This window comes from Anoplopoma fimbria, chromosome 12, assembly GCF_027596085.1.
Source record: "Anoplopoma fimbria isolate UVic2021 breed Golden Eagle Sablefish chromosome 12, Afim_UVic_2022, whole genome shotgun sequence".
NCBI classification, from domain to species: Eukaryota; Metazoa; Chordata; class Actinopteri; order Perciformes; family Anoplopomatidae; genus Anoplopoma; species Anoplopoma fimbria.
Genome location: NC_072460.1, coordinates 10364523 through 10385630, shown reverse-complemented (window position 1 = coordinate 10385630; position 21108 = coordinate 10364523). Strand labels below are relative to the sequence as shown.

At 39.1% G+C, this 21108-nt stretch overlaps 1 protein-coding gene across 1 annotated transcript; it reads left to right on the top strand.

The window, feature by feature from the left end:
• Positions 1 to 9: 9 nt before the first annotated feature.
• On the top strand, positions 10 to 20763 carry sycp2 (synaptonemal complex protein 2). Its single transcript, XM_054609378.1, has 48 exons — positions 10 to 81; positions 590 to 669; positions 785 to 925; positions 1010 to 1141; positions 1244 to 1348; positions 1452 to 1476; positions 1731 to 1816; positions 1915 to 2009; positions 2103 to 2137; positions 2226 to 2368; positions 2503 to 2555; positions 3278 to 3323; positions 3523 to 3627; positions 3738 to 3798; positions 4241 to 4389; positions 4635 to 4709; positions 4998 to 5084; positions 5578 to 5686; positions 6054 to 6211; positions 6315 to 6383; positions 6688 to 6751; positions 6851 to 6896; positions 7015 to 7094; positions 7246 to 7685; positions 8163 to 8290; positions 8387 to 8423; positions 8511 to 8581; positions 8682 to 8727; positions 8832 to 8875; positions 9010 to 9070; positions 9385 to 9544; positions 9670 to 9734; positions 9827 to 10012; positions 10596 to 10763; positions 11836 to 11973; positions 12393 to 12543; positions 13224 to 13531; positions 14124 to 14402; positions 14584 to 14635; positions 14873 to 15001; positions 15276 to 15437; positions 15757 to 15944; positions 16172 to 16266; positions 16988 to 17087; positions 18274 to 18332; positions 19999 to 20077; positions 20406 to 20462; positions 20642 to 20763. The coding sequence occupies exons 2-48, from the start codon at positions 646 to 648 to the stop codon at positions 20696 to 20698; spliced, it is 5148 nt and encodes a 1715-aa protein (XP_054465353.1). The 5' UTR covers positions 10 to 81; positions 590 to 645; the 3' UTR covers positions 20699 to 20763.
• Positions 20764 to 21108: the final 345 nt, after the last annotated feature.

The window sequence follows — 21108 nt, the reverse complement described above, 5'->3', positions numbered from 1 at the left end:
CGTGCGCATGCGTATTGAAGGGAAATACTTCGCGCGTTTCGAGGAGAGCCGTCGTGTTTCTAGGTGACATCTGACATCGCAGTAAGTTAACGTGAAAAGAATAATAAAATCAATGATTTTAGTTATTTAGTACCTTGTAGTTGGAAATTAGCGTTTGCGAGGAAAAGGTTGTATTAGCTAACGTTAGCGGGAGGTAAGTTATCAAGACCTTTTATGGCGTGGTGAAGCCATATAGCCTTAGCTAGGAGTGACGTTAACTTAGTTCAACGTCAGCTCACTTCAAACGTGGTGTACGTTAATGAGTAAGTTAGCTAAAGTGAGTTGACGTTACGTAAATAGTTTAGACAGACAACAGGAATATGGTTGTCTTGTCAGCGGTTAACGTACAAAGTCATCTAGTTAACGTTTAGAAGATCTTTATGACTGAGCCGGCTTTCTTACGTAAATGTCAACCGCCTACGGAATGTGCGTAAATGACGTTAACGCTGTGTAACCTTACGTCAGCGTGAATTACATTCGCGCGCTTATGACGTTAGATGACAGGCTGTTTTGCAATTGACCTTTACAGTTTGCAATTGACCTTTTACAGCCTTTCTAATGACAGCAGAGGCCAAGCGGCAATAAAGCTGTCCATCGAAAGGACCAATGGCACCGAGGCACGACACCCAGGTGGGAATGCAAACCTTTAAAAAACAGTACACGTTACCATTCCTGTCACTGAACGTAGCATTACTTAAATATTTGTTGTTGTATATTTGATTTGATTAACTCTTTTTGTGTGCAGTTGGAAAAAGTCATTGATGAAGTGTTAAAGAGTGGGGATGTCCAAGCACTGGATGTATTCTTGCAAAGGAACACATATGAAGGAGCCCCCATAAAATGTTCCATACAGTTCCTCACCAAATTGGATAAACTTGTTAGCAGGGTAAGATGTATCCCAGTACACTCGATTTGCCACGGTGCTTTGTCTTGTGGGTTTAATTAAACTATGTCTTTATTGTTTATTTAGAGTTTGGATCAAAAAGATTCCAAGTCAGCCAGTTTGGGTCTTGCTGTCCTATGCAAATGTGGGAAACACCTGAAACTCCCTGGTGGTTGTCAAGTGCTGTCAGGATTAATAGCTCAAGGCCTGCTGGAAAAGATAAGTATACATCTAGTACACACAGGCACACAGTGTGTGCGTGCTGCTGCATAATTAAATGTACTTATTACTCGGTTGTTTAATAAACCTGGTTTTGTGCACATGGTGCAGTGGTTTCGAAAATGCAGGCAACTGTGGATCCAGTGTGGCCAGCAGTGGGATGAGACCTTGTTCAATTTGTCTGAGGACTTCTTTGATGCCTTAATGGTGAGCTGATTTCTAACAGTAAAACACACCTTGTATAGTAAAACAATGGACCACTCACGTTAGTGTCCATAATGTTATTTTATTTCTGACATTCCTGTTACAGGTGGTTCATGAAGCATGCAAAGAGGGTATGATTGTACATTTTCTTTTTCTTATTTGTCCTCAGTATGTGGACTTGAACTGCTAAATGTTTGAGAACTTCTTTAGTTATGCAACACAGTAATTGTATGTATGGAAATATATTCTGGTGGAAAATAATAAGCATTTATCATATTGGATGAGCTTCTTAGCACCACATGAACTTTCATGATGAATCTTGGTATATAAGTAAAAACTTAAAATTGCATTATTGCTGCAAACCTGTTTTTTGTTTCTTTTGCAGGAATGTTCAAAATCACAGAGTCCTTCCTGTATCCGATTGGTCAATTGGCAGTAGACCCCAGGATCTACATCCTGATCCAAAAAGAGGTTTGAAATGGTTTTCATTACTCCTTTTTTGGAGTAGCATTACAAACTGTGATTCATGTGTGTGTTCATTAATTAATTTCTAAACAATGTCCTAACAGGCAATTCGTAAATTTAACTTAATTCTGGACAAAATCCCAGTGGAGCTTAAGAAAGAGAGGAAGATCCTAACATCACAGGAGGCCTCAGATATCATGTATGTCATGGGTTTCCTCATAGTAAGGATCATTATTATTCACTTTTGCAACCACACACCCTTGAACTGTTGCTTGTTCTTACAATTCTACAGGATGAAGTTGGCTGGTCAGATATTGAAGGGTGGTGGTAAGTATCTTTTTTGAATAGTTCCATCTCGCATGGCCGAGAACCATACATAGACACAAAAATGTACAACACACTTTGTTTGCATCAGATTACGACTTGCAGACAGCCCTGATGGAGGCATTGTGCAGAATGGCCACTCCTGAACAGAGGATGGAACTGGCAGATCGATGGTTCAGCATGGAGCATGTGGCCAGTGCCCTAGTCAAGATCCGGGATTCTGAGTTTGAGACGGTAATTTATCAAAGTGCATCATCTTTGCCTTTAGTTTGAATTTACATTATTTTGCACTACAGTTTTAATGTTTTGTAATAACACTACAACAGGAGCTCGGCTACATAAAAAGTAATATAAGTGTGTGATTTCAGGATTGTCGTAAGTTTCTGAACTTGGTGAATGGGATGCAGGGAGACAGGAGAAGGTAAACAATAACCATAACGCAGTGCCACCCATGACATGGGCTGCAGTCAAATAGAAAACCACTTTTCCTTGACTTTGATAGAAAATGTCTTGAGGTCAAGGAGAGATGTGTAAGACAATTCATAAGGACCCATTCATAAAAAAAACAACCACATTTCTCAGAGAATCCAATGCAACGGCAGAAGTTTATAGCAATTAGAAAATAGGTACAGTAACAAGCTCAATGCTATACCATTCAATTAAGGATTCCTGTCCAAAATACAATCACACACCATAAGAAGGATGTTTTCGATTTACATTTCAAAGAGCTACAGCCGATGTTCTTGACAGCCAAATGGTGTGTTGCATTAAATGTTGCTGCCGCAATTAATTGAGGGACGGCATTATCTTCCTAGGATGGTAAGTGTTCCCTAGGAGATAAGAAAAGCATTAAAGCACCTTTCCTTAGCATTTAGAGAATTAGTCCAGCTCTTATCATGCTCTAGGAACTTTCCTAAACAAAAAAGATAAGTTTGAATGCAGCCATGGTCTGGGGAATCTGAGAGGTCTGGGGAATCTGAGAGGGTTAGGAATAATTAAATTCAACTGTTATTTCACACCCTTAAATCTAGCACTGTGTTAGTCATAGTTCTGCCTTTTTACCTGGTGACGTATCATGCTCTCATACAAAATACGTTTGTGTAAATCTGTGTACATAATCACTATGTCCTCTCTGAACTATAGAGTGTACTCCTATCCTTGTTTGGAGGTTTTTCTGGACAAACATGAGGTCAGTATCAACAGGATTTATATGGGAAAAAGTAACAAACACAGATATTGTCTGTCTCATCTGACAGCACATTCAAGGCCATGCTATACAATTGATCAAGAACCCTTTACCTGTTTGGTAAAATTTGTTTTTGTTAAATCGTTGAAATAGTTTAAGTGTTTTAGTAGATGTACTGGAATGATTATGGTTATGTTGTCAGCTGCTGATGCCTGCTGATGAGAAGCTGGAAGAATTTTGGATTGACTTCAACCTTGACAGCCACAGCATCTCCTTTTACTTCTCTTTGTCTGATGGAGAAGCACAGGTACCTCACAATTATTCATGAAAGTGAAAGTCAGAGTGCAACAGATACGTGATACACAGACGATGTATATCTGTCAGATCCTAACGTGGAGTGGTTTCCTAATCTTGTAGGAGGGCCAATGGGAAACAATATGTATCAATGACAGTGAAGTCCAAAGCTACACTGTTACAGGTAATGAAAACAGAGAGACCACTGCATTTGTATTTACTCCTCTAGCTGCTAATTTCACCCAAACACTCAACCAGTAGTAGTAGTAGTAGTAGTAGTGGAAGTGGAAGTAGTAGTAATTAGAGGTAATCATTTATTTAGGTCCTTACCACCAAATTTCTAAAAGGAATGCACATAATAAGGAATTAATAACTAAAAGGAGTTAAATGGAATTCATATTATATATATCGGTCTATATATATCGATCGATAGGTAGATAGAACAAGAGCATTTTGATGGGATTGATAGATTTATGTCTTTTAAAACTTTTTCTGTAGTCAGGAAGCATGCATAACTAATTAACAAAGAGCACTAAACTTCAGGAAGATAACATTCCCTTTTTTGATTTACACCATGTGACTGGCCATGTCTTTTAAATATATGTGTGTGTTTTTTTTATCTCCAGAGGAGGGCAAGAGTAAAGTCTTGCAGTTACTGTTGTCAGAGGTGGTGGTTGTGGGTGAAATAGAAGGATCGAGTCTTACCATCCACTTCAGCTCCTCCCTTGACATCCTGCAGGCTGTTCGTACTGTCTATGGACACAGCAAAAACAAAGTAGGCCATGGCTTATTTACTGAAGCCCTAATGACCACAAAATATTCATAAGGATATTCTGTCTTCCTGTGGCACCAAAATACACAACTATTGGATGTTCTAGATACAATAATTATATTGAAGAGAACTTGGAATCCCAAAATAAATATGTTTTAAAATCACAGCATTGTAGCTCTAGTCCGTGTCCAGACAGAGAGTGTACGTGATAAATTTGGTTTGTTTTAACAAGCGTCTCTTCCTGTCAGGGCTTTGTGGGGAAGACGGGCACATCAATAGTGAAGAGTACAGTTAGAATTATGATGGAAGATAACAACTCCCAGGTAAAGAATGGTCTGTTAACCTGATGTTCTCAATATGCAGCCATGATTTAATCAATGAATGTCATTACAAATGCTAAAATGTAATACCAGTAGGGGGCAGGTGCCTATTTGTGGATGGATCTGCTCATTTTTGAGATTGGCTTGGATCAAATTGTCAGGATACAAGGTGTTAGTTATGTCCAGTAAATGGGATATGTTTAAAGACAAACTAATTGTATGGCTTGTGTTTGGATACACATCAGCATGACAGCATTTGTGTGTTCACACTGCATGCCACTCTCCATGCAGGTTGTTCCAGAGAGTCAGATGTCCCTTGGTGAAAGTGAGAAAGTTACCGCACCCTACCTTTTACCTCCCCAGTGTGCTCCTGTGCAGGTGAAAGAGTTTTGTACTCTATATTAAATCAAATATGTGGCAATTCAACACACTTGAGTATAGTTAACAGTGCAAAAGTTTGTCAATGACAGTTCAGTGAGCACATAAGCATACATAACTAGGCTCTCCAGGTCTTTTAGATTTTTGTGGTTACAGAAGTATTTAATGCAAATTCAATAGATAAAATACTACATTTTTGTTCTTACTCCAAGTACATTAAATGGACTTTAAGACAGAAGAATAGTTTGTCCAGGTATTACTCTATTTTGTAGGAAGTGATTTAATGTAACAATACATTACATAACACCGCTTTCTTTTATGCCTACAAATGATGGGATTGTTTAGGAGAAAGAAAATTAAAGATTGTAAAGAAGAATTTAAAATGAAGGTGTCAAACTATTTAGAAGAAACAGTCAAGGCCAGTAGGTGGCGTAAAAGGGCAAGGGAACATTTAAATTGACCATTCACAGAAACATTCTGATTTTCCATCCAGATGGTGACCCCAACCAGGATGAGGGTTTCAGAGTCTACCACCTTTATCAGCATCAGTGCAGGAGGAAGTGTGCATGGTGCCAGTTCCCTCTCTGCTGTTATGTCATCCAGTATGTATCACCAGAGGTTCTCCAGAATTGCAGTCACACCAATTGAAATTCGTGAAATAATTTAAATGCTCTCAAGACAGTTGTAAAAATGAAGCTTATTTGCAATAGAACTCATCAATCAATCAATTCATCAATCAAGTTGTTGCTGCTGCAATTTATATGCAGCAGCAACAAATTGAGGAAAACATGGAGGAAACAGTTAGGATAGATCCTTGTAGGTCTAGTGAGCAAAAGGTTTGCAATAAATCAAACTAAGATCATAAATTTATTTTCTCTTTCTTTGTTATTGTCCATGAAGATAAATTAAAGAACGGTTTGTCAACTCAGATCTCATTATGACTTTGTTATTTTCTTCTTTCCCTTTTAGACACTTCAGCCAAGGTTAAAGGGAAGCCATCTCTGGAGATGGTTCGTTCATGCGATAGGCAAGGTGAACTTTACCTAGGAGAGCTAAGGACAACTGCTAAGACCTGCAGTTATAGCACACCAACTAACATCACAATAACAGGTGGCATGACCGAGCAGGTACGACCTATACTGGATACTGCATTCAAGCTCAGCAAGTCCAAAATGTGACATTTAAGTACTCAAAATGTGTTGTTAATTAATTTCATGGTGTCTGTCTCAGAGTGCTACATCTCTACAGAGCATGACTTCCAAACAGTCCAATAGGAATATGGTTGGCAAACACAAAAAGGTATAATCACCAAATTGATATGTTTATATATAAAGTTAAACTAGTATCTGTTGTCTACTTTTGCACAATCTGTATTCAGTATACATGTATGATGGTATGATGTGATTTAACTAAGAACACAATAATATTTCCTTGATTTGTTTTAGTAATTAACTAGTATTAACGATTAGGATAAATCTGATGACTCCAGGCCCAGATAATGTTTTAGGCTGTTGGTCCCAACCAGCCGTCCCAATGGAATTTCTCTTCTAGCCTTCTGGTGCAAAATATATTGTTGCATTTGTATTCTCTGCTTTTTCTACAGAACATACCAGTGGCAGAAGCAGTAGATATGGTTTTATCTGGACATGGAGAAGAACAGTATCTGGGTATTGTATTGCTAGAGTGACTTTAGCTTAGCCAGGAAATACAGCTGCATTGATATTCTTCAGAAAATCTTGAACGCACCACTGATCTTTTCCTTACAGAGTCTAGTGTTGTGCCTGACACCCAACCCAGAACTGAGAGTAACATGTAAGCATTATAATGAACCTCCATACTGGCTGTAAATCTACTGCCACTGGAGTAGTTGATGTGTTTATACAGTATGTGTATAAGTGTATATCTCTTAACATATTTGTTCAAATTGCAGATCTTTTAACGGGAACAAAATGTCCGTTTCTGAAATGCTAATGATGCCTACACAGAAAATCAATTATCTGCCGAGACTTGGTAGGCAAAGAAGTCATGAAATACTTTTATTATCTCTAAGATGTCACCAAATGTTTTGCATATTAAAAGCTAGGAAAACACATAAAACCTAGCTTAAAAAACTAATGTCCTCAAACTTTAATTTGTTTTTTAAATTATTAATTGTCTTTAGAGCCTTGTTCAAGTTTGGCACAGCAGCAAGAGTGCCCGTCATCAGGACAGAGATTGTCACTTCTAGGCTCAAGCTCAACCAGTCAAAAGCAACTCCATAACGAACTCACCCAGCGCCTGCAGCAGGTCCTCAATGAGAGTAACCAAGATCCTGCACCTCAGGAGCCATTTGCACCCCAAAGAAAATTGCTTGATATCAGAGAGGACTCTAAAGGAAGAAGCTCTGCGGTTCAGTGTGCTTCAGTACTGTGTACTACCAAACAGCAGCAGACCCAGAGAAATGGCCTCGCCAAAGGAAAGAGCAAACGCCTTTTGTCACTGGAGGCAGATGCTGCTCTAATCAAAGATCCAGCCAAGTCCTCCACAACCAAAGCTCTGAAAAAGAGAGAACCAGCCAATGTTAAGGTTGAAACTCATAGTATCCAATCAAACAAAGAGAAGGTAAGCATTATGTTAACTTTAAGCATCTTCAGGAAGCAAACACACTGAGCAATAACAAGCCTAATTTGAAAGGCACCATTTAATGCTCCTATGGTGCACTGCAAGCATCAGAGTAAAAAAGCAAACACCACAGAAACAGCAGTGTTTTAGGAAAAGGCCACTATTTAGGCTACAGATAACCTTAATCTTTTAACGTGATCTAAATAATAAAGGTCCTCGTTCAAAACTATAAAGTGGATAAGATGAAATCATTGATATGATATAAAGTAGATTAAAGTTAAACTAGATAATGTGAAATTGAGGTCAGACCATCCCCTAGATGGAAGACGTATCACTGTTGGTGTTGTTTGGACTAACTCAGTCCACTTGCTGTTGTAGAGTGGTCGTCAGACGCTTTCGGTGCTTTTGGGCCTTTGCTGTCAATTCTATGGCTATTAGTGTTGTATATTGTGATTTACGTACCTACTGTCTATTTAGAGAGATGCAGAGGTTGCAGGCAGCATGGTGAAGCTCATCTCTAGTCATTATGAGATTAACACCCAATCCACAGCAAAAGATACTGCAGAAATTTTCCCTAAGAGCTGGATTCCGCCTCTTGTCAACAGGTACACAGATTGATGATTGTAGGGCTACATTATGTTGTAAATGCACAAATGTCATTGATACATAAGTGTGTCGCTTATTGACTGTTTCTGTAATAGGCCTATCTTCAATATGAGCTGGAAATCGACTGCTAAAGTAAGTGATCATTACTTTTATGGAGGAGTAACTTTAAATTACTTTTCTCCTGCTTTATTAACTAAACATGATCTTAATCTGCTATAGAGAGATGTTTCAGGAGCTGTAAGCCTCATGAAATCACAAAGCAAAACCACAACTAAGTCTACGAGGCAGAGGTAATACAATTCATTTAAAATATTTGGTGTACATTTGAATATTTCAGCGGCTTTCACTGCATTTAAGGATGTCATTAATGCTAGGTTTTCTGTTGTACAGAAAAGATATTTTTTCATTCAACATTGATACACCATTGAGTGATACGGTAAACATTACTACTGTTATATATAATATACTTTGACACCTGGTTGTATGATACCTATATGGCATCCTAGTGTATTGTTTTAAGTCTGATTTATTGCTCTTTAGGGAAAGAACAAAACCTTCTCTAACACTTCTGCCATATCAAGCAGGTAGGTCTGACAGTTGACAATGCCTTGTGGATTGTCAAGAAAATGCAAATGCTGAAACAGTAACCTTTCGTAAGATATATATATATATTTTTTTTTAAACAGTCTAATGTAATATTACCTATGTTGTTTGACAGTGGCATCCATGACACACCAGCACTACCCAGCACAACCAAGAAAGGACAACCTGTGGCAAAAGTATATTTTCATTGTACTGTAGTGTTTTGTGATGGGTACTTAAAGTTGAAGCTGGTAGAGACACTGTGTTTATATTTTTCTCTATATATCTTTCTCTATATGTGTGTGTGCATGCTTACTGTGTTTTTGCTTGTGTAGTGTAGGAATGCCTATTTTCCAAATGCTATAATAGCTTACAGTCACTATCATAGCAATTATAATGCAGCAATCACAAAATTGAAATACACTATGTGCTAGCGAATAAACCATCTAACGCTATGCGTATCTATCTATCTATCTCCCTGTTTTCCACTACCTTGCCATCTGTGTTACAGGAGAAGCGGTATGTGAAAAAGCATCTGTTCAGTGACACGGACTATAGCATGACAGATGTCAGCTGGCTGAGGGAATCAAGCAGGAAACCCAAACCTAAAGTTACCAAATACTCCAGGCAGGCGCCTGTCAAGCCTAGAGCGATGTCATCTCATACATCATGTAGGCCATTAAAGCCACACATTCATGCTGCTCACAATCTGGAATTCATCTCATTAAAACTGAATGTGGATCAAATTATTTAAAGTCATTAGCATCTCTGTAAAAAAATGTCTTTTTCATTACAGTTGAATCCCCAGATCTACCCCCAGCCTCTCAAAAACCTGTGAAAGGTAATAACAAACTCAACAAGGTAAGGCAGTATTGTTTTTCTTTTTTAGATTATGTCCTTTAAGTCAGCGATGCAATATCCCAGTCAGCCACAGTGTGTCATTGTTTAATCAGAAGAGGCCTGACGTGAAGGGGAGAGTGGAGCGGACAAGCAAGGTAGTGAAGCCAGCAACAGCACCCAATAGACCACATGCAGCCGGCAGGAGGCCCCAGAGAACTGCAGCCATCTCTAGAAAGAGCTACAGGGAGCCAGACACTGATGACAGCCTATCAGACTCAGAGTATCCTCTTGTTTCCAAGGCAAACATACCTCCCTTTATCTCACTTTATACTTTAACTTTAAGTATGAATTGCTTATCTGCTTTTGAAAGACAAATAACATAATTATTGTTCTAATTCTGTAAGCATATGTCTATGAGACTAGGTTTGTCTTGATCAGACAAACTTATCTGATCACCGATTTGTCCTGATCACTTTCTTACACACAAAATATATTGCTCAGTGAAAATGTCAAGCAAATTGTTGCAATATTTTGATGAACTGCTCGATTAGGAATAATCATGTTGTAATTAATTTTCTCCTAAACAAGTGTATGGAAGTAATCCCAGATGAAACCGATATTGTGTCCCCGCTAATGATAGTTGACTTTAGGAAGAAGCCTTCCCTAAAACCTCCCGCTGTTATTTATGTCCAGGCTGTTAAAGTCGTTCAAAGTATTTTGAGGTTTCATATCCCAGGTACACAAGCAACAAAACTGCTGGGATTCACTGCCTGCCATTGGGAGAACATGTCTTTTTTTATGTATCATTTGAAAGACGGCAGTTAATAATAGTGCTGTTGCAAAAAGACTAAAATCATACTCTCTTTGTCCGCATAATAATAGTACTCCTCTAATAATCATCTGGAGACTGCTGAGAAAACTCCAGAGGCTGATCAAGTGACAAAGAAAAAGACTGCCAGCAAACAACGAACCAAAAGCTATATGATACCAGAGAGCAACCATCACAGCAGCCAGTCAGAGTCTGTGTCAGCGCAGCCACCCACTTCCAAGGTAGAGGTCATTGAGTTTATATTGTATTATAATTATAAGTGATGGTGTTTTCTGCATAACACGAAGCATCTGTAAGTTTGAATACATCAGTGAACATATCCATATTCACCACATGCTCACAATTTATTTTATGTGACTTTGGTATTGATATCTATAATGTTACCGTATTTTCCGCACTATAGGGCGCACTGGATTATAAGGCGCACTGTCAATGAATGGTCTATTTTCGATCTTTTTTCATATATAAGGCGCACCGGACTATAAGGCGCATTAAGCGAAACAAAACAGTCAGTCAGTCAAACTTCCTCCACTTCCTACCATTGATTCATTAACGTTGAATTCTCCCGCAGCTGCTCTATTCCCATGTTCTACTGCGTGACTGACAGCCTTGAGTTTGAAGTCCGCGTCGTAAGCGTGTCTCTTGACAGGAGCCATGTTGGGTCCTTATACACACACACTGTAATATTATGGTGAAGCACAGTATGTATTACTCCGCGACGCTCCTGACTACGGTAGCCGTAATGCTGCTGCGGTGCGGCTTTGTAGTTTACTAAGTCTACTAAAACATTTTGACAGAGCGCCGTGTACCACACAAAACCGCTTCGAGGTCAGTAAGCACAACCAGAATTAATCCATATATAAAGCGCTCCGGATTATAAGGCGCACTGTCGTTTTTTGAGAAAATTAAAGGCTTTTAAGTGCGCCTTATAGTGCGGAAAATACGGTACATCATTTTAATGAGAATAAAATCTAGTTTGTGGGCATGTATAAAGTAACATCTATCAAAAGTTAACGAAAACAACTACATCAGTGCTCATTTTTAACTCCCTAGGTTGATGCAGTTGTTCTCAAAGCTTCAGTGTTATTAGAGCTTCTGTTTTTGAAACGGGCACAAAATGACAAGGAAAGTTCAGCCACAGGCAACTTTTCTCAGCTGTAAAGCTTGTTGACATCAGTCTAACCTTACTGAGCTCTATAGAATATGTAACTCATTTTGACATCATGGCTGTATTGAAAACAGTTAATTCGTTATTGGTTTGTCTGCCCCAAAAAATATTTTGTCGGCCAGCAGGGAAAGACTGAGAAGACCTATTCAGTGGTCCCAGAGGTAAGGAGGAGAAAAAACAGCCCCTCTAAGCAATCCACAGATGCATACAGGAGATCGGACAGCAAGCACCAGTCAGATCTGAAAAAGCCATTGGGTCTCAAGGTGGGAGCACACCCCCTCATTTTGGTCATTGGATCTTACATTTTCAAAAGTACTAGGTTGTGTGGATTAAGGACTTTGGATAATACAAGGTTAGTTTGAGAAGACCGATTTTAGAATATGTTAGTTAAAGAGAAATATAGAGAAAATAAAATAAAAATCCTCATCATATTGGACAACTGATATAGATATGTCGTTATAATATAATGCTTAAAACAGTGAGCTGTTTCATTAAAAGGGTATACATCTTAAGACACAGAATCCTGTATATCATTAAAAGCAAAAGGGGGGAATAATATCAAGATGTTACTTTGTTTCTATTAAGCTGGGAAGGAGCCATGGTCTTGAACTTGAACTTTAACATTATGGTCCAAATTTGCCCTCATGTTTGTTGAAAACAGAAACACTTTGCTTTTCAGCAGCAGAGGCCTGAGAATGATCTTTCAGAAACTTGGAAGGTAAATAAGAAAAATGTTGTCCCTGCCCAAGAACAAACGAAGGGAATGAAGGATTCCTGGGCCGTCCGCCAGACCTTCGCCTGTTCATCCCCTCCTATGATCGAGAGGATGAGATGTAAGACTGGAAAGCCAATCACCAACAATTACACAACTGTAATTTCCTCTGACATCAGTTAATGTCTATTACATGTTTCATAGTGGTTCAAATGATTTGAAACTATTGCATAGCAATGTATGGTTGTTTTTTACTTAGTGTAGTGACACTCTATGTTTATTTAATAAGCTCAAGAGTAAATTTAGGCATCTGCCTTTGGAAATGATTCAGGCTGATATGGGGACTGATTTCATCTCAGTCAAGTCCTCATTTGAATTTTATCGTAGAGCCCTGTTGTCAAAAACAAACTATCACTTTTATTCCGAAGGCAAAAATGAAGATTTGAATTGTCAGATGGATATTCAAAATGAATATTCTTTACCTAAAACCAAAATGTATTGCACCTATTGTATGTAAAGCATTTACTTGGTCTGTTAAGTTTTAGCCTTGCAATATTTTATTTTCACTCTGTTAAAATGTAAAGTATTGTGTAATTATCTACGCTTGCATTACTAGATACATTTTCACCCTCACTTTTATGCAAAAAGTTTGAAAACTCTTATATAAATGACCCTATTGCTCTCCAACCTCTTAACTGTAAATTGATATTTAGAAAAGCATGTATATATTGACCTTCTACTCCCTGTCCAACTTCTGAGGGCAGCTGCCTGAACATCTGTGCTTATTTTGGACCCTCACAGCTGCTGAGAGGTCAGCCCCAACCTTGGGTTTGACCTGCTCCCCTCTCCTCACCCCGCGGGGATCCCCACTCCCTGCCTCACCCGACCCGCTCTGCGAGGACACCCCCTCACCTATCCTGCTGCTACCCAAACCTCGCTCTACAGTCAGCAGTAAAGGAAACTTCAGGCCCTCCTCTTTCTACAGTTCAGAAAAAAAATGCAGCTCATCCATGACTCGATCCAACCAGTCTGTACCCTCTCTCCCTTCACTGACCCCCATCGGTCAGACCCCTCCCCATGGTGCTCCCACTGGACCTAGTGCAGCAGAGGTAAAACAGCACTTCCCTGACACCTTATGTAGGTATGTTATGTATGTGTCGAAGAATTTAAGGAAGTATGTCTGTATCCTAAGCATTGCTGGCTGAAATTCCGAGGCCAGCTGAGAAAATGTGGACAGAGAAAGTAAAGGAGTAACACTTCACACTTAAAAATGTTTTAGGTTTGAGATTTTCTCTTTAAGCATTTTGGTTACCCTCAACTGCTAACAGTTGTTAGGGGTAACAAAAGAGGACTTAGGATATTGTAACCATGAATCTAAAGTGTCCATTACAGAGATTCAACTTTCCGAGATAAATGCGGAATGTAATTAAGTAGTAAACTTTGGAATTGCACATGATGATCCAAATGATTATGTAGAATGATTGAAATGACCTATTTAACTCAAGGCAGAGCAGATAATAGCACTGCAGCACTTCATCTTTGCCTCTTTATGCATCGTTGAAAAATGTTGTTCTCATTTAACTGTGCTTAATCTATTACAGATATGTTGATTAGTTAACCCTTAAATAAGTGGCCATATTTATTTTTTCCATCATTTTCTTATCTCTTTCTGTCCCTCTCCATTCCTGCTTTTGTTTCCAGATAAGTCCAATCAAGCAGCATCTACCCTCAGCATCTCAATCTCCTTTTTCTCTGTCCTATCGGCCCCTGTTGACATCCACGCTCCTCGAGCTGGACAAGCCTTCCATGCCTTCTCCTCCTCAGTCTCCGTTCCCTGAAGACACTGTCAACCAAGGGAGCCATTACAGCTTCAGTAAAGTGTCTTCAGTATCTTATGTTTCATCCACTCAGTCATCAGTAATCACTCGCAGAGTTAAGGACAACCCCACTGCCACTCTTGCTGTGTCTCATAAAAAAGAGGTAGGGCTTTAAAATACTTAATGTTTTATGATTAATGTGATTGATTGGTTATAATTGGATGGATAGCGGACGGACGGTAAGAGCACTGAAAGACCGCTAATGATATAGTGAGTTATTGGGATTTTTAATAAACTGTAGCCAATCAAACAAACGACTAATGCATTACTGCCCATCCTCACAGAAAACACCATCTTCAGACGGAGACCGAAAGTCTGAACAGCTTCATGTCTCAGGTAAAAGACCTTTGTGTCTAACCTCAAAGCTAGGTCCCTTCCACACCGAAATAAGGTTGCAATTAAGTATAAAAATACAAAACGTAATCGTGTAATGGAATCGAACAAAAAAGTTGTGAGTAGGAATTCTCTAAAATGTGGCTCCACAGTCAAATCCCTAATCTGCTTTAGAGGAACACCCCTGTGTTAAATGGTCGTATCTGGGTAATGTATTATAACTGTTGGCTCTTGTTACAGGACCCAGTCGCAAGCGCCACGTCTCCTCGTCCAGTAATTCTGAGGAAGATGAAAAGGAAAAGAGGAAGAAAAGCAAGATGAGAGGACAGCGCTCTCCCCGGATGAAACCAAGGAAGTTGTTCAAGTCCTGTAAGACATAACAATACTGTCTTCATTGGTTAAATCTATTTGTCAGATACTCTGTAATTATGTTTAGCTTGAGCCCATGAGGAATCTAAGTGATAAAATACTTATCAACTCATCATTTACATTCTATATGCTACGCAACTAACACAATAGAAAGTGTTTCATTGATTTGCCTCTAATATTGGCAATGACGCCTAAGTATTACATTACATTACATTACAGTCATTTAGCAGACGCTTTTATCCAGTATAATACAACTATCTCCTTATTGTTTCAGCAACCCGACCTCATGGTCTGACCCAGAGCTGGGGAGAGCAAAGTAGTTTAGATGAAGAGGAAAGCAGCCCAACGGATTTAACTTTCAAAGTTAAGGAAAGAATAAGAGCAGAATATCAGAATATCAAGAATAAGACCATCAGAGACACTTCTCATGGCACAGGTACCCTTTTCCCCTGTTTTCCCCTACTATACATCACATTCAGTTTCAGGTGATTTTTCAAGGAACAGATCTTGTGATTAGAATCCTATTCTGTGACATTCACAATTCGTAATGGCAGAAAAGCACAAACGACAAGCTGTCTTAGATTAAAAGCTAATATAATAGTTGCACTTGGGATACAACTATCATATATTAAATTATATACAACTGTATACCAACAGCAGATTATTTCTTATTTAGAATTGCCAAAACAATATATATATTAGATGTTATATGTTATCTTCTTTAACGGATCAGTGGGTCTGTCTTTCATCCTCAGTCGCTGGGTTATCTGCTGAGGGTGAGGTGAGCCGCGGGATGTCTTCTTCCCACGCGATGAGCTCCAGTCACTGGGAGGCTGAAGTGGGGGATGGAGACATGGATGAGTTTTTCGAGTTGCCAAAAATTGCTGTAGACCCGAGTGACCTGTGCAAGCAATTCAGTTCTGAGCTGAAGAAGAAGTTCCAGGTTTAAATAGTAGAGAGAATAGCAGAAGTTACTGCATTACTGATATTCTGCATTATGTAGTTCCCCTTTTTTCTGTTTTTTTTTTTACTTAATATATTCTCAGAACTTCTTTTGAGCACTTTGTATCTGACTCTTGTCAGTTTTATTTGTATAATCCTGAGCCACTAAAATGTTTTCTAAATGATGGCCGAGCTGAATCATTATCTTTTAAATGTGTTTGTATTCAGAGCCGTCATAATATGGTGGAAGTTTACAACAAGCAGTCCTTGAAGACCGTCCAACAACATGTCTCCTCCCTCAACACGCAAGTTGCCAAATACAGGTCCGTTAGTATGTAGTTAGTGTTGTAATGCTAACATTTCCATCCACTGGTGAGGGTTGTCCAACAAATTATTAAATGAATATGCACATTTTATGGTAACTATGGTTTTATGTAAGCTGTACGTTTTCACATGTTTTGTGTCTAACTGATCAATAGGGACAACATTTTCTTAAATTGGTCAAGTGTTGAGCGAGTGCGCTGTAGGTGGCAGCCACTTGCGTACTTGCAAGGGGCAAGCTGGCACCGTCCATTAAAAGTGCTAGTTTATGCCATTGACAGGCTTGGACTGTTATTAGATGTGTCTGACAACATTATGGAAAGAGTCTCGCTCAAGGAGAAGTCACTTTCTGAAAACACGCAAGGTGATGTGCTGCCGAAAGACAATCGTGGAAATGCAAGTGTCGGCCAGGCAGAGATTGATGTGTTTGAGTACCGAAAGCATAGCTTAGTGTTATCAAAAATAGTTTCAGTGTCATGGCTGAATATTTTGATCACTTCTACAATGTGGATGAGGTCTTTGATGGCTGCCTGTATTTATTTGAGCCAGAGTATTATGGTTGGTTCTTAGTTTACTTTGATGGTACATAAGTACTTGTTTGTTTTACAGGCTCCAAGTGTACAGCATTGTGCTTCCCTGCAATTTAAAAAAACACAATGTTTTTGTTTTTGTCTGCATATATTTTAGATTTCCATTTCACTTATTAATTCCTCCTCTGTACAGGACTCAGAGGCTTGAACAAGTTCAGAACGTCCTCATGGAAGAAATCCACAAACTGGAGCAGGATGACACTGTGCTCAAAAGCATGGAGAAAGACCTGACTGTATGTCACTCATCTTTCCTACTCTCACTCACACCCACCACACACACACACACACACACTCACTCACTCACTCACTCACTCACTCACTCACTCTCACTTCCTCACTCACTCACTCACTTCTCTCACTCTTGCTGGGGAGTCTCTAAAGTAATATCATAAAACAAAGTATCCCAGTGTTTCTCATTAATTACCTAGTGGTGGCCACAGTTTCATAATGAAGCAAAAGTATTTTTTACACTTCTCACCAGACACATATCCTCCTCAGTGGTGTGCAGCATCCGGCTGTAGTTTGTCCCGAAAGGCGAAAGTAACTCGTGGCTTTGGCCATGTCAGCTTTACAGCACTCGTCACCCGAACTGCAGAGCGTCCTGCGGCCATGAACTAAAAACCCGCTGCGCCTCTGCCTTTGCCGGGAGTGACGGAGCCCCATGTTCCCGGGGTACCGCTCTTGAACAGTGCTGACTGTCCGCAGTGCACAATCTGTGCCAATGTCAGCAACACATTCGACCCTCCTTGAAACACAACCCAGTCTCATTTACCATGCTTTGTGATTGTGACTTTTTTTTGCCGTGTACTCGCCAAACTTTTTTTAATTATACAACCAATGTGTTTCTGATTAAATGACTAGAGTGCATGGTAAAAATACTACTGTTACAAGTAAAAGTCCTGCATTCAAAATGCCACTTAACTAAAAGTACAAAGGTATTTCCATCGAAATATATTTAAAGTAACAAAAGTAAAAGTACACTCATGCAGCATAGCAGTGTAGTTTCAAATAATATATTTACAGTAGGCCTTTATCATTGGATTATGATCAAGGATGCATTAATATTGTCATTGTATGGGTACCTCAAAATTGTACTTACGGTCATTCCACCACTGCTAGAGCATAAGATTGTTTACAAGAGCACAAAGCCGTTAATTGATCCAGCTTCCTAATTTTATTCTCAAAGTGCACCAGATTGATGCATTTAACTTAAAAGTGCACAGAATTTTCTTCCGAGTGAGCTTGCCCCTATATCCGCCCAGAGAATCCAAGGTCCACCCACTAGTGTCTCAAAAAATCCCGTGGGAAACACTGTCCACACGGGGTATTCTGTTAAATGAGGATGCCACTGAATATAATGCGTTCTTGATTTTGTGTGTTTCAGTTCTTGAACAGTGTTTGGTTTCTGTTCTCTCACAGATGCACTGGAAAAAGCAGGCCGTGGCTTTCCATTCCTACCAGGAGCAGGGAACCATGAGGTGAAATTTAGGCCGGTGTGTGTGTTTTTATGTGAGCACTGAAAGAGCCATATTGTTTTTTTGATGCGGTGATTCCTGTCACACTTTGATCAATGCAGTTCCCACAGGCTTAAACCCAAATACTCTGTAAAAGGTTGAATAACACTTGATTATTTGGTGGAACATGAATTGAAAAGCTTAGAAAACAAGTTCTTCCTCAGGCTTATCATTATACACTAGATATGCACCCTAAGCTATTTTTGACCCGTGTTTCTTCATATGACAAACGACGGAGATATACTTTCTTTTTAACCATGCGTTGTGTACGTGTCGTGTTTATTTCTGACGATGTATACAACCAACATTCGAAATAGACGCAGGATACGTGAAGCAGCTTCCCTACCATTATCCAGCCAGGCACTGCTGCCCTGACTGCAAAGTGCCATTTGTTATTTGTCTTAATATAGAGCATCCTGATTCATCAACATGCCTCCCCTCTTTCCATGCCTTAACTAGAAAGGTGCATTCAGTAGACTGTAGATCACAGCTGTATTGTATGATTGAATAAATACAACTCACAGCTGGCTAACCTTCCGTCTAGACACCAATGGCCTGTAAGGTGTCGTAAAACACACTTCATACAAACTCAAAAACAAGCAGCAATGAATTCATGCAAGTCATGCAATTTTGGCAAACTGCATAGCAGCGACTTAGTTGTGGAAAGGTACAGCAGTGTGGTAGTTATGTCAGCAGTTAGCTAAACACCAAACAAAATAATAAAAGTGAGCCAACTAAAAACAGGTGACGAACCAAACCAGTGGGCTGTAAAGTGTTGTAAAACACACTTCAATTAAACTCCAAAACAAGCGACGATGTAACTTAATGCAAGCAATCAGCTTGAATTCAAATATATAACACTTCATACAATCTTGCCAAAAATAAAACTGCGAGAGGTCTTTGAGCATGCGGCAATAACTGGGTATTCAAAATATTAAGCAGTTTGCTGCAGCAGAATGCAAGATTAGCCATGGACAGACATAGAGGTGCACACACACAGAGGGACCCACACACGACCGATCTTATCATCTTCATGTCGGAGACAATTAACAACATGATCCAATAAGTGACCTGTCATACAGGTTAGAGGCTGATAAAATTAGGATTTATACATTATTTCTTTACTAGACAAGATCATGAGTTATACATTTAAAAAAAATAGTCTTTGAGTTGAGTTTTTTAATAGCTATTTCTTGATGAATATCTCAATTTGTACTGAAAAGCACCACAAAGAAGTGGTAGTGTAATGTAAGGTGGGTTACCTGCTTTATTTTGGCCACTCACACTCCTAAATGGCCAAAAATGTAGATTTTCTTTTTCAGTCTTGATCAGATCCATGCCCCCCCCTACATTATTTGACTTAATTAAAGGCTTTCTGCTTTACAATACTTTTTTAGAAATGTGTTTGATTCTGAATCACTGACATCTTATTATTAGGTTGAGTAAATCGGATATCCTTTTCCACACCAATTGCAGTTTTTAGAAAATATTGCATTTTATGTTTATTAGTGTTTGCCTTTAACCCACATTATATTTACATTATTCCTTTACCTTGAGCTTTCGTGTTTTCCCACCTTATTTGTCTCTCTTCCTCATTGGCTTGTGTGACTTTCTGTCGCCTTCCTTCCAGAAATGATGCCTTGAAGAAAGCCCTCCAGGGCAACGTGTGTCACAGTGTGGAGTATGAGGAGAGAATATTCACGTCCCAGGTGTGATCCTCAGACTGTAACTACACAACTGATATCTAATATGTGCTTCATTGTGTTTCCCAAGTGTTACCTTCTAATAAGCTGGGTAAACCCAAAGCTCATGCGGCTTTAAACTTTGAATTTTTTATTCATGGCTCATCTATTATTTTTTTTCAATAGAGCATGTTACCTCTGCCTGTCAGCTCGTCCGTCCATTTTTCGCTGCGTTGCATTAATAACATTTTGCTCATCTCATTGTCTCATGTGTCAACTCGTCCCGTTTGTCCCGACTGTGTCATATTCTATGTTACCACCCCTAAAACCCTGCTGCTCTGCCTGCTGTTCTCAGATGTGCCTGATACGAAATGACATGAAGTCAGTCCAGGACAGACTCCTCAGCCAAATGGTGAGTGGACACAACACCGGTGACCCTTCAGCATAGATTAGACCGGAATAATTCGGCTGGCTATCATTTTGTATCCTTCACTCCTTTTGAAAGCCTGTATATAACATGCAGTCTTGAAAAAAGCGTTTTAATGAGGTGTCTTTTCTGAATGTTTCTTTGTACTTGTGTCCTTTTTGTAGCAAGAAGGGGAGATCAAGAGTGTGAAGAGAGGCCTGCATGCTTTGTTTTTCTCTTGATGGAGCCAGGTTTCGAGCTGAACAAAGTCCTGCCAAAGATCTCTAACTATAAACAAGGTTGTGTACTTCAGCTCTGCTGGTTTCATTTCAAGGTGTTTGCCTTAAGTACTGATTGTTCCAGGTTCTGCTTCAATTGTACGTAGATGTGTTTGGTTTATTCTGACCTGGATGTGTTGTTGTTATACGTTTGTTTATACTGGAAATGTCATGTTATTCTGATATTTATTATTTTCTGAAATTTATGAATTCAATAATTTTTTGTGTTCTTAAAAGTAAGTACAGGTAATAAGCTGTTTGGCTCTGTGACATTTTTAATACAAATTCCTGAATTATTCATGTAGATTAGTAAAGCACTGGAAATTGCCAATTAATTGAACAATGAAATGAAATTGTTAAATCTATCAATTGTT

Coding starts and splice junctions, on each gene's coding strand:
- sycp2 (XM_054609378.1), top strand. CDS start 646: ATGGCACCGAGGCACGACACCCAG. Junction 14,636..14,872: donor TGAACAGCTTCATGTCTCAG/GTAAAAGACCTT, acceptor CTCTTGTTACAG/GACCCAGTCGCAAGCGCCAC. Junction 17,088..18,273: donor GCATGGAGAAAGACCTGACT/GTATGTCACTCA, acceptor GTTCTCTCACAG/ATGCACTGGAAAAAGCAGGC.